Source organism: Lissotriton vulgaris, chromosome 7, assembly GCF_964263255.1.
Source record: "Lissotriton vulgaris chromosome 7, aLisVul1.2, whole genome shotgun sequence".
Lineage (NCBI taxonomy): Eukaryota > Metazoa > Chordata > Amphibia > Caudata > Salamandridae > Lissotriton > Lissotriton vulgaris.
The window spans coordinates 1,738,535,638-1,738,551,139 of NC_141695.1; the positions used below are offsets into that span (position 1 = coordinate 1,738,535,638).

The 15,502-nt window shown below is 44.5% G+C and overlaps 1 protein-coding gene across 1 annotated transcript in view; it reads left to right on the forward strand.

Moving 5' to 3' along the window:
• LOC147706528 (alpha-2-macroglobulin-like protein 1) overlaps window positions 1-15,502 on the forward strand; it is a 268,374-nt gene that overhangs the window by 45,344 nt on the left and 207,528 nt on the right. Inside the window, exons 6-7 of the mRNA XM_086932997.1 lie at window positions 4,300-4,456; window positions 6,909-6,993. Coding sequence (XP_086789123.1) covers window positions 4,300-4,456; window positions 6,909-6,993 — 242 coding nt within the window. The remainder of the gene's footprint in view (window positions 1-4,299; window positions 4,457-6,908; window positions 6,994-15,502) is intronic.

Sequence of the window (15,502 nt, forward strand, 5' to 3'; positions counted from 1 at the left end):
CCGCCTGGCCCGACCCTCGCCTGGAGGTGTTAGTCCTCGTCCCCCTCCTGCCCCGACATTGCCTTTAGTAACTCCCCGTCCCCCGCCTGGCCCGACACCCGCCTGCTTACCTCATTCTCCGCTCCTGAGTTGACAGGTCCTCGCCGCACTGCTCCTCACTGCCTGTCCGCCGCCGCTCCTCCCCCGCGCCTTGTCCGCCTCTCCGCTGGTCTCTCACCGCCGCTGGCCTGTCCACTGCTGCTCACGTGACCACTCCTCCCCCGCGCCATGTCCGCCGAGCCTCTGCCGCCGCTCCTCGACGTGAGCACGCACGTTTGGGCCGGCGCTACTTTGGGGGACTATTTTATTTTTTAATTAATTTTTTTTAATAAGTTTTTTTTAAAGTTTATATAGCCTATAACCATCTACACACCCTGCCGATTTCTACAGTGTATCTGGTGTGTAGATTGGCGCAGTGGTTCCCACGTTTACTTGCCTCAAAGCCTGCAAGTTTCTCCTTTATTATAATAGTATAGATGTAACAAAAAGATGTTAATATGTCACTTCTGTTCTTGGATTTTCGTCACAATAAAATACACTGAACATAATTTTCACAAACGTTATTTACAAAACTTTAAGCTATTGTCATTATAAATTACAATAACTTTTATTTAAGTATTAATTATTGAAAAGAAATTAAAAGCCATTGTTATTTGTAATAGCAATACATGTAAGTCACGTAAATACAACACATATTGCATTACAAATGCTATAGGAGTCACATTTGCGAAAGGTATAACTATTGCCATTGTAAATGACAAAGCTATTAATTTAGCTATTTTCAAATACAAAACATAAATACAAAATTTGTAATTTACAATACCAATAGCCCAAACTTTCCTAATGCGAGACCTATTGCATTGCAAATGCTTGTTTCTAACACTTCCCTGCCACACACAAATACCACCAACGCCCGTATCAGCCACCACTAACCTCAACGCCTCGTCTGGGGTAGCAAGCACTTTATAAATGCAATTACAATTACACCTCGGGCATCTGGGTGTTATGCACTCCACGTACAGCTAGCTGTCCTATGTTTTTTACCCCTACATGTTTAGCACTCTGCCTTATTAACCCTTCGCATCATACACTGCCTCTGTGTTCCTCTTCCCCAACTTGCCTCTGTCCTGTAGAGGCCTCGCATAGTTTTGTAAAATTTCTCTAAGACCCTACATTTCCACTCCCGGACGTTCCTTTAACAACATATTGTAGTTTCAAACTTAAGCCCACAGTGTGCAGATGACATTACACAAAACTACAATTCCCAGAATGACTTCTTTTGTTCAGGGACAGAACAGGACGGACACTGTTCTGACACAGAGTCTTCTGGTAGCTGTGGCTGCGCACAGTCCTCCTGTTGCTTCTAAGCGCTGTGCAGTCCCCCCCGAAGCCCCCTCCACGAGCAGCTGTGTTGCTAAGACTAGGAAGGAGAGACTGATGTTCTCTGCACGGGCTTATTTCCTCGGGTGCAATTGCAGCCGCTGAGCGCGGCAACAGGCGGTTTATATAATTCAGCACTTGCAGCACTAATTGATGACAGCTATAAAGTGCTGTTAGCAGGCTGGGGGTAGTGAGAGGAGATGGGGGAAATAGACATGGCGAGGAAAGAGGGATATGGGGAGGCAAAGAGGGAGGGGGGAGAGAAGAGCCGAGGAGAGGTAGATACAGAAAAGGAGAAAAAGGATAGAGCGAAAGGAGGCATGATGAAAGCACCGCCTCTGTAACCTTGTGGATGCTGGTCTCTCACCGACGCTGGCCTGTCCGCTGCTGCTCATGTGACAGCCCCTCCCGGCGCCATGTCCGCCGGTCCTCTGACGCCGGTCTGACTCCCCTCCTCGACGTGAGCACGCATGTCGCGGCCGGCGCTACTTTGGGGGGACTATTTTTTTTTTTAATAAGGTTTTTTTTTTAAGTTTATATAGCCTATAACCATCTACACACCCTGCCGATTTCTACAGTGTATCGGGTGTGTAGATTGGCGCAGTGGTTCCCACGTTTACTTGCCTCAAAGCCTGCAAGTTTCTCCTTTATTATAGTAGTATAGATATATGTGTAATATATCTATCTCCCTCTCTCACTCGGACTGTCTCACTCACTCTGACTATCTCCTTCCTCTCCGTCTCTCTCCCTCTGTCGCCCTTCTCCCTCTGTCTCCTTCTCCCTCCCTCTCCTTCCTTCTCCTTCCCTCTTCCTCACTCCCCTTCCCCCTCTCCTTCCCTCACTCCGTTTCCCTCACTCTGTCTCTCTCCCTCTGTCGCCCTCCTCCCTCTGTCTGTCTTCCTTTCTCTGTCTCCATGTCTCGGTCTCCTTTTCCCTCCCTCTCCTTCTGTCCCTGTCCCTCTACCTCCCTCTGTCATCTCACCCTGCCTGTGCGTCACCGGGCTGAGACCGCTTCCCCAGCGCGCACACAGACACACAGCCCCACCGGAGCACTTCACAGGTCTTTAAAAAGACCATTTGCATGTGAATGGGGCTTTGTTCACCTCTTAGCGCCCCTGCAGCCCCACTCTGGCCTCCTGGAATGAATCGCCCAGCACCACAGAGCAGCAGAGTCTTTCAGAGTGTCTCTGCAACCGTGTTTGCAGACACTCTTGGATTTTTTTTTTTAACACGGGTACGATGTCTCATGGTCCACGGGCCGCCACAGAAAGCTTGCCGGGCCGTACTAGGAGTACCCGTGCAGTAGAGTGATGCACTGGGTTTCTCCGCAGAGTCGAGTGATGCATTGGTCTCTCCGAGCTGCTTCAATCCCACTGAAGTCCAAACCAGTGTATTTGATAACTGAAAGTCCAGTAGCAAACACCATGTACCCAGAGTTTTTGCAATCCTCTGTTTTCTTACTTTCACTGTTCACAAGCACTGTGCTATCACTTTCGTATGTTACCCAAAGCACGATTGTTGGGTGCAACTGACATTGTATCCGCATTCAAAATATCATTATTTTACTTCCATAAAATGAATTACACAAATTTGTTATTGCCCCTTTAAAAAGAAATTATTTTCTTGTGGCAATAGACACCTTTCGCATGTGTATGCATTTCTTGAAACATAAAAGTATTTGAAGTATTACTTATTAAATTCTGAAGGAACTGCTGTGACTTATGCTATAGAACTAGAAATAAGACTTTATTTTTGCCAGGCATATTTTTAAGACTAACTTCAGAATATCAGCTCTTTAGAAGTTACCATTTATTATACTATTTCAAAACATGTACATGTCAATGAAGGTACTCTCTTCAAGTATCAAACATTTTATAGTGTTCTTAAATTGGGATACAATTAAATTCTCGGGCAAGACAAGTGTTGTTTCTTGTTTCATGGTTTTATTTTCGTTATTATTTGGGCCTCTACTACTCATGGCACTCCCGTCTAAATATTCTCTGTATTTCTTGCAATGTTCTTTATTGCTGTACATCCCCAGCATTGTTCTATTCGGTTCACTCAAGGTCTCCTTTTCTTCTTGCTGTATTGTTCCTCGCCGATGGCCTTCTCTTCTATACACTTGATTGCATTCTTCATAACCTTTTCTTGTTTGGCCTGGTCTATATTGTTCTTGACATTCTATACTAATATGTATCTCCTATGAATGTTTGTAATCCGCTTTTGCACTCCTCTTTAGCAGCCATGTATTTGTATTTCCTCTTTTTAAAGTGTGATTTATCCACATTGTTTTCAGTTTTGATCTATTAAACATTTTTTAATTTAGTTCCAGCACCTGTTTTTGGTTCAGTATTGTCTTTCCTAATCTTTGATTTTGCGCCTCTTTTTTTGGTTGTCTGCTATAACTTTTATGCAGCTTCCTAACTATCCTGCTAGCTCCTTTGCTGTTTCCTTCTTTCAATATTACATTTACAAATAGTCGTTTTTTGTCCGCGTTCTTTGTGTGGTTCCTCTTGTCCTCATTGCATACCCCTTTGCTGTTTTATTTCCTTCACATTTCATTTCAAATGTTGACCGAACTTTTCTTCCATTCCGCATGCTAAATAACAATATTTCTTTTTCAGTTATCATTTTCCTGACCTCCTGGCATTCTTCAAATAGGCAGCTGTTTACTTTTTGATTATCCTGGAGTTCTTTCTTTTTTGAGCAGTTCATTACATACTTAAGCATTTCATATTTTGTTTATACATATGAGTGTGCAGTTTTTGGATTAGAAATGGTGTGCATGTTAAACACCTTTTCCTGTGGACAAGTCTGTGAGCATCACATGTTGCATTAGATTTCTCCCATCCTAAACTCCTCATGTGCATGTTTTTTCAGGACCCGAACAGTAACCGCATTAGTCAGTGGCTGGAAGTGGTTCCGAAGCATGGCATCGTTGATCTGTCCATCCCGCTGTCAAGCGAGCCTCCTCAGGGGACCTACGTTATTAGTGTGGGAGATGCGGCTACGCATCGTTTCCAAGTGGAGGAATATGGTAACGTATTCTGGAGCATTCAGGCAAAAAGTGTTGGTTTGGAAATTTGGGCAGTAAAATGTGCTCAAAAGGTCCTACACCAAAGTGATTTTCTTGGTAAAGTTACATTAAAGTACTTTTAGACCACATGTCGGACTGGGACTGAAAATAGACCCGGGCACCAAAATTAAAGTAGCCACATTAGTGAAATAGAAAGCTGAAAGAAGTGGCTCATGTTTGCAAATTGGGGCAGTTTTGATCTTGTAAACACATGCCCTTATAAGTGTTTTGCAAGGGATGGAACACTACATGGATATGAGTTTCTGCAGGCATTTGTTTCAATATCCAGCAAATCAAAAGGAAATACTGGCCCAGCAGACCATAAAACCAGCACCCAAATACCCCATAAAAATTCCCACACACTGACCAGTCAGACCAGCCCATCAGACACAACCTGATTGCCCTATAGGCCAAACTAACCCAAATACCATGAGGTTGCTTCTTGAGTTCCTGTGGGCTAGCAACAGCTGAAGCTGAATTACTGCAACACATGAGATTTCAAAGCCTGCCCGGAAGCAAAATTATTGTAATTTTTGTTACATAAGCTAAAGCAAACTGTGCTGTTTGGCAAATCCTCCAGAGATTGCTTAAGCATGTCTGGTTAATTTAGATTTAGAGTAACAAGAAGGCCAAATCAAGTTGATCAAAGAGAAAGTCTTTTTTTTAAACTATTAGCGTACAACAGACTGCTGGGAGATCACCTGGAGCACCATGCCGAAAATGTGACAGATCACAAATTTCTTAATAGCTAATGATCCTGTCACCAGTGGTTCATTGTGCCATTATGAGATTAGAGTCCATTAGAGATTCTTCACTCGTAAATCTTATACTGGGCAGTTCCCAAGAGCAGGAGGGTTAGATGCCTAGATAGAGACTACATTAGAACCATGGTAATTACTTGGGATCTTTCATGCAAAAGTCACCTAGACTAGTCTAGGAACTGGAGTTTTGCAATCATCCATAAGGGCAGTTTGATCAAGCATATTCATTCATTACTTCTTTGCTGTCCATTGAGCTTTTTGTGCCACGGGGGCTCACCTTCCTGATGAAGCTTAACAAGACTGAAACGTGTCTTCAGTCGCTTGTGTTCCTCTTCAGAGAAGAGGCGGCCTAGACGTTCGCTCTGAAATGCCACTCTGGGGCGAGGCCAACACTGATTGGCTTGTGGTTAGTCCTTTCCTATAATAATATAGGCAAACGAAAAACAAGAGAATGGAATATTGCCCAGAGGAATGATTAGTGAATGAGACCGAGCCGCAGTCCATCACTGTTTTCCATTTGAAGTGTAATTCATTCATTACTGCTGCTGCCAGAAATGTGCCTGCATATACCAGCTTGAATATTGGCCAATAGTTTAAGAGATCCATTGGATTCACCTGGGGTTTCTTCAAACTTTAAAAAATGGATTAAGTGAAACATGACCTATACACGGCTTGATGTGTGGGCCCAGATAACATGTGTAAAAGAGGCGCCTAATTGGCCCTTCTAATTTTGGCTCCAATTCTGCTCCTAACTTAGACCAACTCTTCACAAACGCCACGTTTGTTCTTCTAACCTCCATCCTTTTGCATGCCATAGACTCTTCCTCTTCATGTTTGGTCTGTGAAGTTGCCATTTAGTCAGAAGGTGTGATTTGTCCGGCTCTCATTTTTCTCTGTTTGTTAAATGTTTGACATGTATTTTGAGTTTGTTCGAGTGAAAGGGGCCTTGTAGACTTTGCTTGTTGGGCTTCTAAAGCATGTTTGCCTACAGACATGAACAACCCACGTTTGGAGGAAAGGGAAATTTCTCCTATCTGTGAAATAAGTGCCTAATCTAGAGGAAAATGAATCAACAGAATTTCCTCTTCTATGGAAAGGTTATGGTGGAGGAAATTCCAGTGATGAATTCTGCTACGGATATATAATTTCGTACAAAAATGTAAGGATTTTCTGTTACTACCCTATTCTAGATCTATCACTAAGTTAGTTTGTTGTATGGCTTCACTGCACATTGCCAGTAGAGGGATGCATAGTGCCTCACCAGTGTGCATGTTGCTGCATGAGAATGAGATGTTTCTGTCTGTGCAGGTCTTAGAAAGAGGCAGCATCAGGCAGACATGTCAGTAGGAGTGGAGAAGGGTCCCGCACTAGTGCATATATGTTAAAGAATATCATGAATCTGGAAACCCCCCAAATGTTTCACGACATTTAAGAGATTCTGGAATTTACATCATGCAGAGTGAAAATAAAATGTAAATCTTATGATGATTTGGGCTACCTGAAAGCTATTATTTATTTATGTTGTAATGCAGTTATAGCAGATCACAATTTAGGGAAAGCTGATGAGCCTGTGCTTTATGTTTGTGTGCCATGATATGTATGTACACGAACTCACTCCTAATGGTCAAACTCCTCTTTCTCACCCCTTCCAGTCTTGCCCAGGTTTGAGGTCCAAATAGAGCTTCCCAAAGTCGTCAGCATTTTAGATGACTATTTGAAGATGCAGTTGTGTGCCAGGTGAGGAAGTAAAGTTGTGTTCCATTCCAGCTGTCCCTGTGTATGATCCTTGGTGCAAAGGAAACCTGTTTCTTTGTGTATGCACCTGTGTTTTGAACTTCTTTGCTCGTTGCATTGGAATGTGCCAAATTTCAGCTTTGACTTTAGAACATGTTTCACTGGAGCTGAGGTAGTCAGTTTGAAATGAAATCCAGTATTTGTAAAGCGCACAATTACCCGAGGGTGTCAAGGCGCTGGGGGCCGTCGGGTAGATTAAGCAAGCTATTGCCCAGTGTCACATGGTGCTGGACTAACCTGCTGCCGGCACCGGGGATCGAACCGTGAACCCCGTGGTCATTGTCAGGCGCCCTGGCCGCTGCGCCACACCTCTTCCCTGAGACTCAATATTTTTTGTGAGTGTACTTCTAAGCCAAAAAGTTGCTAACCTGGCAGCTCTTACATGGCATGCATCTTTGCATTACAGAAACAGAGCACCAGCACAAGGGTAAGAAAACATTGGCTGGCAGTTATTTGAGCATTTTGAAATGCATCACTAGGGGCGTGCAAAGGTTTTTTATATGCTAGCATAGTGTGTTGTGACGTTACCGATTCTTGTCCTTCACACACTCCATGGAATTTACTGTTTTCCTTTCTTCTCAAGAGCACCAGTGTGGATTCTCCATGAACTCATTGTCCTTGCCTTTGCTCAGCATACGTTTTCACAAGGAACCCAGATGTTTGTAATATTTTTGAGCTGGTGTTATTTGGTTCTTGTCACAACCAGTTTGTGACCACTTGGATACGCAAGGGGTACTAGACCAAACCGAGGTTACTGAGTTTGATTGCTTCTTGCGTGTTCAAAGGACTTACTAAGGCCTGAAATCTGGGCACTAAGTACTCCACTTTAGCTCTTAACTCTCAGGGGAGCAGTTTTAACACTGGTAGGCGTATCCTGGGAGGTAGTGTGAGGTTAGAGACTCAGAACTCAGCATCTCATAAAAAACACCCAACAATATGATGGCTCTAGCATTATTCTAACTTTGTAAGAAAAAGCTACTTATTCTACACATCATGGGCAATATATATAAATACACACACATATAAATATATATATAGCAACATGAATAGAGCTTAATAGTGGGGAGGAACGGTAACCTTACGCGAACTAGGCAGATATGGCCTTAAGTGTAGTAAATGATTCCGTTTCGGCCCTTCCCTTGACCCTGAAGGTCAGCCCGTAAGCTTTCTGTGCCACTGCGTTCTATCGCGATGGGCTGTTTCCCCCCCCCCCCCACATTAGCAAATATAACTGGCAGTCATTACGCACGCGAGGTCCCAAGTCGATCTGTTGACTTTGTGATGCAGTGCAAGGCAACCAATCCAAGTAGAGCACTGTTTTCTTGCAGCTGCAGTATTACTGCTCTTTTGTTTGCATGGCCCGCCTCTTCACCTTTGTTTTTAGCATTCTCACTGGCGATCCAAATTTGGCCATGCAGAGTACCAGATCTTCATGCACAAGTTACAGGCCCAAACAAACCCCCAGGTAAAGAAGAGAGGATTCCACATGAATACTGTGTAAATCAGGGGCACTGCCGGGCAATGACTCTGTATATCGCAGGGGAACTAAAGTTGACTCTAGGAATTTGTTCTTTAGTATTGCCGGGCTGCAATGGTGAATGGGTACAAAAGTCATCTGAGCAGACTCTGCAGCACTACACTGGTATCGAGCTTGGCAGAGGCTTTTCCATCACAATGGTGACGGATATCCACTCCAACGAAATATAAATTCCAATATATCCTATGGATTTCTATTTCAGTGGATGGGATATCCATCATCGCTGTGATGGAGTAACCTGTCCCCCAAAATCTAAATCAGGTCCTTTGCTCTTTCGGTCATAGAACCACTGGCCATGGTTATCCTAAGTAAAGCTCTTTGCGCTTTTGTGAGCGAGGAAGGAGGACCTGCTTGGTGACGGGAGATTCCTGTATGCGCAAAGTTCTGTAAATGGTTAATGATCAGTGTCACTTCAATCAGGCAATCCCATAAAAATCTGCCAGGCAAGGGAGGAGAGCAGAGATGCTCTTAAGATCCAGTTTGGAGCAGCAAGGTCATTCTCTTTCAGTGTAAGGCATGCTGAATGTCACTATAGATCTTTACAGCAAGGTTTATCCATTGATACCTCAAAAGACAGTGGTTGTCTTTAGTTTCTTGTGCAACTCTCTGACCAGGTTCCCACAAGGCAGGCACAGTTGGGTTCTCTGAGCAGACCCCTCCTGCAGGGACAATCCAAGTATCACTCTCTCAGGATAGCAGGCTCCTTCTCCTCAAAGGTAGATCCTCAGCACCGCCAGCAAAATGTTGCAGACGTCACAAGGTAGGTCCCCTCACCTGACTGGAAAGTTGACTGTCAAGTACATCAGTTCTGATCTCAGAAGATTCTACATCAACAAACAGGGTGCTGTCTACATAGATGAGCAAGAAGTCCTGGAATGCTGACCCAGGTTTCCAGTCTGTTTCTCATACCACAGTAACACGCAGAGCTTTTGTATTCCCCGGGCTCAGTCTAGGACTAGTTCAAGGCACTGCTGTGATTTGTGTATCCCCAGACAGGACCGCCATATTCTTTGTTTTGAAAAGACAGCCGGAAACAGGGGTGACCTGTGCAATCTCTTTATTCAGAAAGACCCTAAAAGAGAGAATAGTTCACGCTCTACACTCATCAGCCTTTAGGGGACTGCACCGCCAGGCGTCCACATCACCCATCATCTTGATATGGGTGATAGTTAAAGGGAAGGGCAGGACCTGGCCAAAGTCTAACCCTGCTCTGATAAAGGGAACACTGTCTCCAGTTTCACGCAGTCAAGTCTGGAGAATATCTCGAGTTTCAGTAATGTCCGCAATAAGCATCACTAGTCTGGCAGGCTTCCTCCAACCTCCATTTTGTACACCTTGCTTACATTGGAGATCCCAAATTGATGACACTGTTGCACTCTTAGCTCAACGTACATTACACACGCAGTATGCATGTGTGCCTAACCACGCGCGCTGAGTGCAGAAAAGGGCCAGAAATTAGATTGTACTAACTTTTTTAACAGGTGAGGCCAACAGGCCAACCAAGTCCTGTCCTGCCACTGTCAATTAACATACTTGTGCAACTGTCCTTCTAGGGCAGGGGTCTTTAAACTGGGGGGCAGGCCCTACGGGGGCCTCAGGTGAACCCAGGGTGTGCTCCACGCTCTGGCCAAAAGAAGCATTATGCTCTGTAATGGGCCATCACTAACATCTTTTGTCATTTACATCCTAGCTGGGAGTATGTCTCAGGGGAAGGGATTCCAAATATTCTTCAAAACTCACAGCCGCACATTGTGGATACTTTTAATGGGTACAATTTAATAGAATAATTGTGAAAAATGTTGAGGTGAGCCCTATGATTTTTTCCCCCACTGGGGGGTTGCGGCATTAAAAAGTTTGAAGACCACTGTGGGCAATCTGTTTGACCTGACGGTAGCTGCCATCACTACGGAGCATCAAAAACCACAGTGATGGATGGAATGCTTGAATTAATCTCAGCCACTGGTGATTGCTTGTGGCCGCATCTCAACCCATAATTTTGTGCCCACTACGCCACCTCGGGTTGCACCGAGCCATATGCAAATCAGTCATTGCGTTTTAAATTTTTTTTTTGAATTTACAGAAAACCTTATTATTCCCATGTCTGGGCATACCTGGCGCAGTTGGGGCATCAAAATATACAATAATGGATGGAATGCTTGAAATGACCTCCGCTACTGGCGATCACTCTGGCGGCATCCCGATCCATTGCGACGGAGGGTACTCGTGGTGCACCTGTCCTGACAGCAGAACCTTGCTCCGGCCCTCGATCCATAACTCAGTGGTCCTCAGGGTGCACGTGATTGTGGTGCGCTGAGGTCAAAAGAGAAAAAGACCAAACTACCAGAGACCCACTTCATGGGCCATGTAGGGAAGGGCTGCAAGTTCAAAACGTCCGGCTGTGGGCACTGCTCCAACCACACTGAAGTTATTTACAAGAGTGTATCATTTTCGTATCTGTTCCTTGCAGGTTACTCAACAGTAGTGAGGTAAAGGTTCCCCAAATTACCCCTTTACCAGAGGCGACAGTGATTCTGTTGCCGCTCTTGGTACTAATAATCCGTTGAAGTTGATCTTCACTAAAGCCAAATGTTTTAATTTGATCCATTAGGAGATTATAATCCCTCTAGTTATAATATCTTACTCAATGGCAGAAAACAACTCTCCAGTCTGACAGACCGTACTTACAACCTCTAATAAAAGAGAGAGGGACCCCTAAACCAAAGGGATAGGGTACCAATATAGACACAAGTCAAAAAGTAAGTTCCCTTTGGGCGGGTGAACATCAATACAAAGGTAATTACAGACAATAGACTCACTAATACTTAAGCGTAACAAGGAAGCAATGAAAAAACTGAAAATTCAAACACGTGAAAACACTGTAGTAGAATCAAAACATAAGTGCAATTTATTAACATACATTATTTTGATTAAAAATAGGGAAACAGACACAGGACGGAACAATAATAAAATAAAATAAAAACATTCCAACAAAAAAGGAGCTACAGGAAAAAGGACTAAATTCAAATAACACAATTATTTCGAATTTTCCTTAATTTCTTAGTCCACATTCACTCCTTGAGCATCGACGCGTTTCGGCGGTATGGACAAAGTATGACCGCCTTCATCAGGGTATATGTATACCTGTTTCCCAATATTTCTCGAGCATAAAACACATATATCAGTGCATCATAAGGGGTACATATCCTCCTTATGCTTTGCTTGAGATATTCGACCAGCGAAATATCCTTTAATCCTCTGATTTAAAATAGTTGCTGGAATAAAGTCCAACTTTCATAGCACGTCCAGCACTGTAACTGAAGGACAAAGCTTTGATAAAAAGAACCCGGTACGCGGTACGATACTAATACATATACATTTCCATTCTGGTAGGTACACGACGTGACTCCTTGTATACTTCACGAGTCAAGACCAGTCTCTGTCCTCCAAGATTAGATGAACAAACGTCCCGCGTCCTCACACACGTATCAGTGGATTCCGCTGAGTTATGGATCGAGGGCCAGAGCAAGACTCTGCTGTCAGGACAGGTGCACCACGAGTACCCTCCGTCGCAATGGATTGGGATGCCCCCAGAGTGATCACCAGTAGCGGAGGTCATTTCAAGCATTCCATCCATTATTGTATATTTCGATGCCCCAAGTGCGCCAGGTATGCCCAGACATGGGAATAATAAGGTTTTCTGTAAATTCAAAAAAAAAATTTAAAACGCAATGACTGATTTGCATATGGCTCGGTGCAACCCGAGGTGGCGTAGTGGGCACAAAATTATGGGTTGAGATGCGGCCATAAGCAATCACCAGTGGCTGAGATTAATTCAAGCATTCCATCCATCACTGTGGTTTTTGATGCTCCGTAGTGATGGCAGCTACTGTCAGGTCAAAGTTTCAGTGCTTGGCAGATTACTAAAGCCACATAAGCCTTCTAATGCTTGAAGCTGTCCCAGTGGTTGGTGTACCATAGCTTATAGCGCCTGATGTCCCACGGCTGTTGTATTCCCACTGATAATATCAGGGGCCCTTCTCCCTCGAGCCCTTCGCCAAAGGTGATGCAGCACCCTGTTTTATACCTTCTGATCTCGCTTGGCTGACACATACTAGTCAAAGACAGCACATCCTTCGCCACCACAGATAAAGGACATTGTTCCAGGGTTTGCACTACAGGGTCAAAGGGAGATGCCCTCATCTAGCTAATATTGCCTCAATTTCCTTCCTTACCCTCCTCAAGTTATCCTCTGTGTAGGAAGATAGCTCTTTATGTAGTATACCAAAAAGAGATATACTTTGCAAAGAGTCCTGGCATTCCCTTATGAGTGGACAGGGACTTGCTCTGACAATCCCAAGGTGGTCCTCTGGGGGAAGTGTGGTCGAGCAGTGTTAGGATTATCAGAGAGGAGTGTTAGACATCTGCAAATACGTACACAGTCAATAAATGATGCACACGACTCAATAAGGAGATTCACACCCATTTATAGGAATAACACATATTTCAATATATATATTAAGGCACCAGAATCAATGCAATCAGGTAAGCACGTGTTGCAAGAGAAATACTTTTAGGTATTAAAAGACAACACCGTACATTTTTCAGTGGTTGCAATGTTATCCTACGGGAGGAAAAACAAATATGGCATACAGTTAGAGTATATCGACTTAAGAGACCAATCTTCTTGACTTAAGGTAAGTATGGGGCAAGGTCCAAAGCAGCACGAAGAGGCCACACTGGGCGGCACTGGGGCGGCCGGGGGCAGAGGTCCAATACAGCACCTGGTGCCCAATGTTAGTCTACGGGGATCGGTATTTGTGAAAAGAGGCTGCAGGTTTGGACTAGGGGGGGCATTTGAGCTAAACCAACCATCTTAGTAGACGTGGGGACACTTTTTCTCTAAAGGCTAGGTGTGACGGGTGCAGAGGTGTCTTTAGGTGTCAGTTTTTTGTCCCCAGGAGCAGTCGCTGTAGAGTGAGCCTGTAGACAGAGGATTCAGGTGACGTCAGTGAGTCAACAGAGGGCAAGTCCAAGGTGGGTTTTGTCTCTGGAGGGCTGGGAGACCACTTTGGCACCATTGTCCAACTTTAACTTGGGCCTGGAGTGACGGGGGTAGTTGTGCTTGCCGCTGTTAGGTTTTTACGGTCTTTGGGTCCTCTCAGGTTTTTTTGGGTGCCTGCAGGATGCAGGGAAGCAGTTCCGCTGCTCACTGGAGTTCCTGAGTCTTTAGAGAAGTGCTTGCAGTCCTCTTGGACTTTGGAAGATCAGCAGCTTCCAGAATAAGATGACTTTGGCACAATTGTTGATTAGGTGAACAGACCGGCAGGCTTGGCACAAAGTCAGTTGGTTTTTCTTCAGTTTTTGCTTTCATGGTTCTTTGGTCCATCTTCTTTTGGTTGGCAGGATCTGATTACCTGGTGCCAGGAGCTCCCCTAAATACTAACTTGAGGGGCTTTAGAGAGTGTAGGGTAGTAGCCAATGGGCTACTGATCCCTGGGGTCACTATGCCCCCTGTATGACCACTTACTGTGGGAAGTGGGTATAACCTTGTCCCAGAGTCCCTAAGTTTGCCTTCACCAAGATGGCAGACTCTGAAAAGTCGTATCCACTTCAGGTCGCTAACCTTACGGGTGGTATTAGCCTGGGGGTAAGCTTGCCTATCTGACTACTAATTTTCCCGCCTGTCCCGGTGCCAAAGGGGCTTTGGACACAGGGGATCTGCATCCTCTCCTGTGAGGAGGGCCAGACTGGCTGTACTATGCATCAGGTGTTTCACCAGGAGACTGGAAGGGTGGGGGCCGGTTTTGCAGCGGTGAGGGCAAACGTTGTTACTGGGGTCCAGTTTTGCTGTGGTGCTGCAATATCGACCCCCAGTAACAAAAGCAGCAAGCGTTTCCAGCCTCCTGGGCCAGGCAGAGCTTCCCTAGGGACTGGTCCAAGAAAATTGTCAGGGCTGACTTGAGTTCCCAGTGTGGCCCTTCCTGTGAGGGAAGCCAGATTTACATACCAAAGGTGGTAGGCTCTTTGAAGTTCTCTGCCTTGGAATGCTAATTCACAGGCCATCCTGTGGGAGGAGGCTTTGTTCCTTACCTCCTGAGAGCAAAGGCACTCACCCCTTGGGGTCAGAAACTCATCTTTGGTGGTGGGGTGGCTAAGACGAGTCAGTCAGCACACTACTAGTAGGTAGGTTTTCAGGGGGAACCTCGAGTGAAGATGGTGATCCTCCCCAAGCTGAACTACTTGTTTGATAACATCCCTTTATCTTTTTCTAGGGACATCTTAGATAAGATACAAGGGAATATAGACCGCTTTATTTGGGCCTCTAAATGTCCTAGACTTAGTTGGAAGAAATATAGAAGGAAGTTGGTTAAGGGTGGGGTAGCATTGCCAGGCGTTTTTATTTACTACCTCTCCTTCCAATTTAGGAAGTGCAGAATGGTCTTGGTGAACCCAGATAATTCTAGTAGGGGTACAATCCATGCAAGGCCGTTGAACTCAATAGGGCAGGATGATATCCCGTACAAGTTCAGGGACTAGAATTACTTCAAGAAGTTCTGGCTTAAAGTACTGCAGCCCAAAGAAGAGAAGATTTCCCTTGATTGTGATCAACCTAGATCCGTTATCATATCATATGCCATACAATTAATACAAACATTAGTATCACCATGTGTAGAATTCTAAAATCAAACAAATTTATAAAAAGTTTATATTTTTATTGTAAAGCCTTAAGCTTTTTCTGATTAAAAAGATTTTACGTTAAAGTACTGCAGGCCTTCTTGGAAGTTTGTTATTGTATGAGGAACATTTTGGGAATTGATTACTGTTCAGAGTTTGCTCCAATTTGGAACTCCTGAGGTACTCCTCCTTTCTAGTTGGACAAACTGAGCATCCCTCTGAATAATGTGGGCATTAATT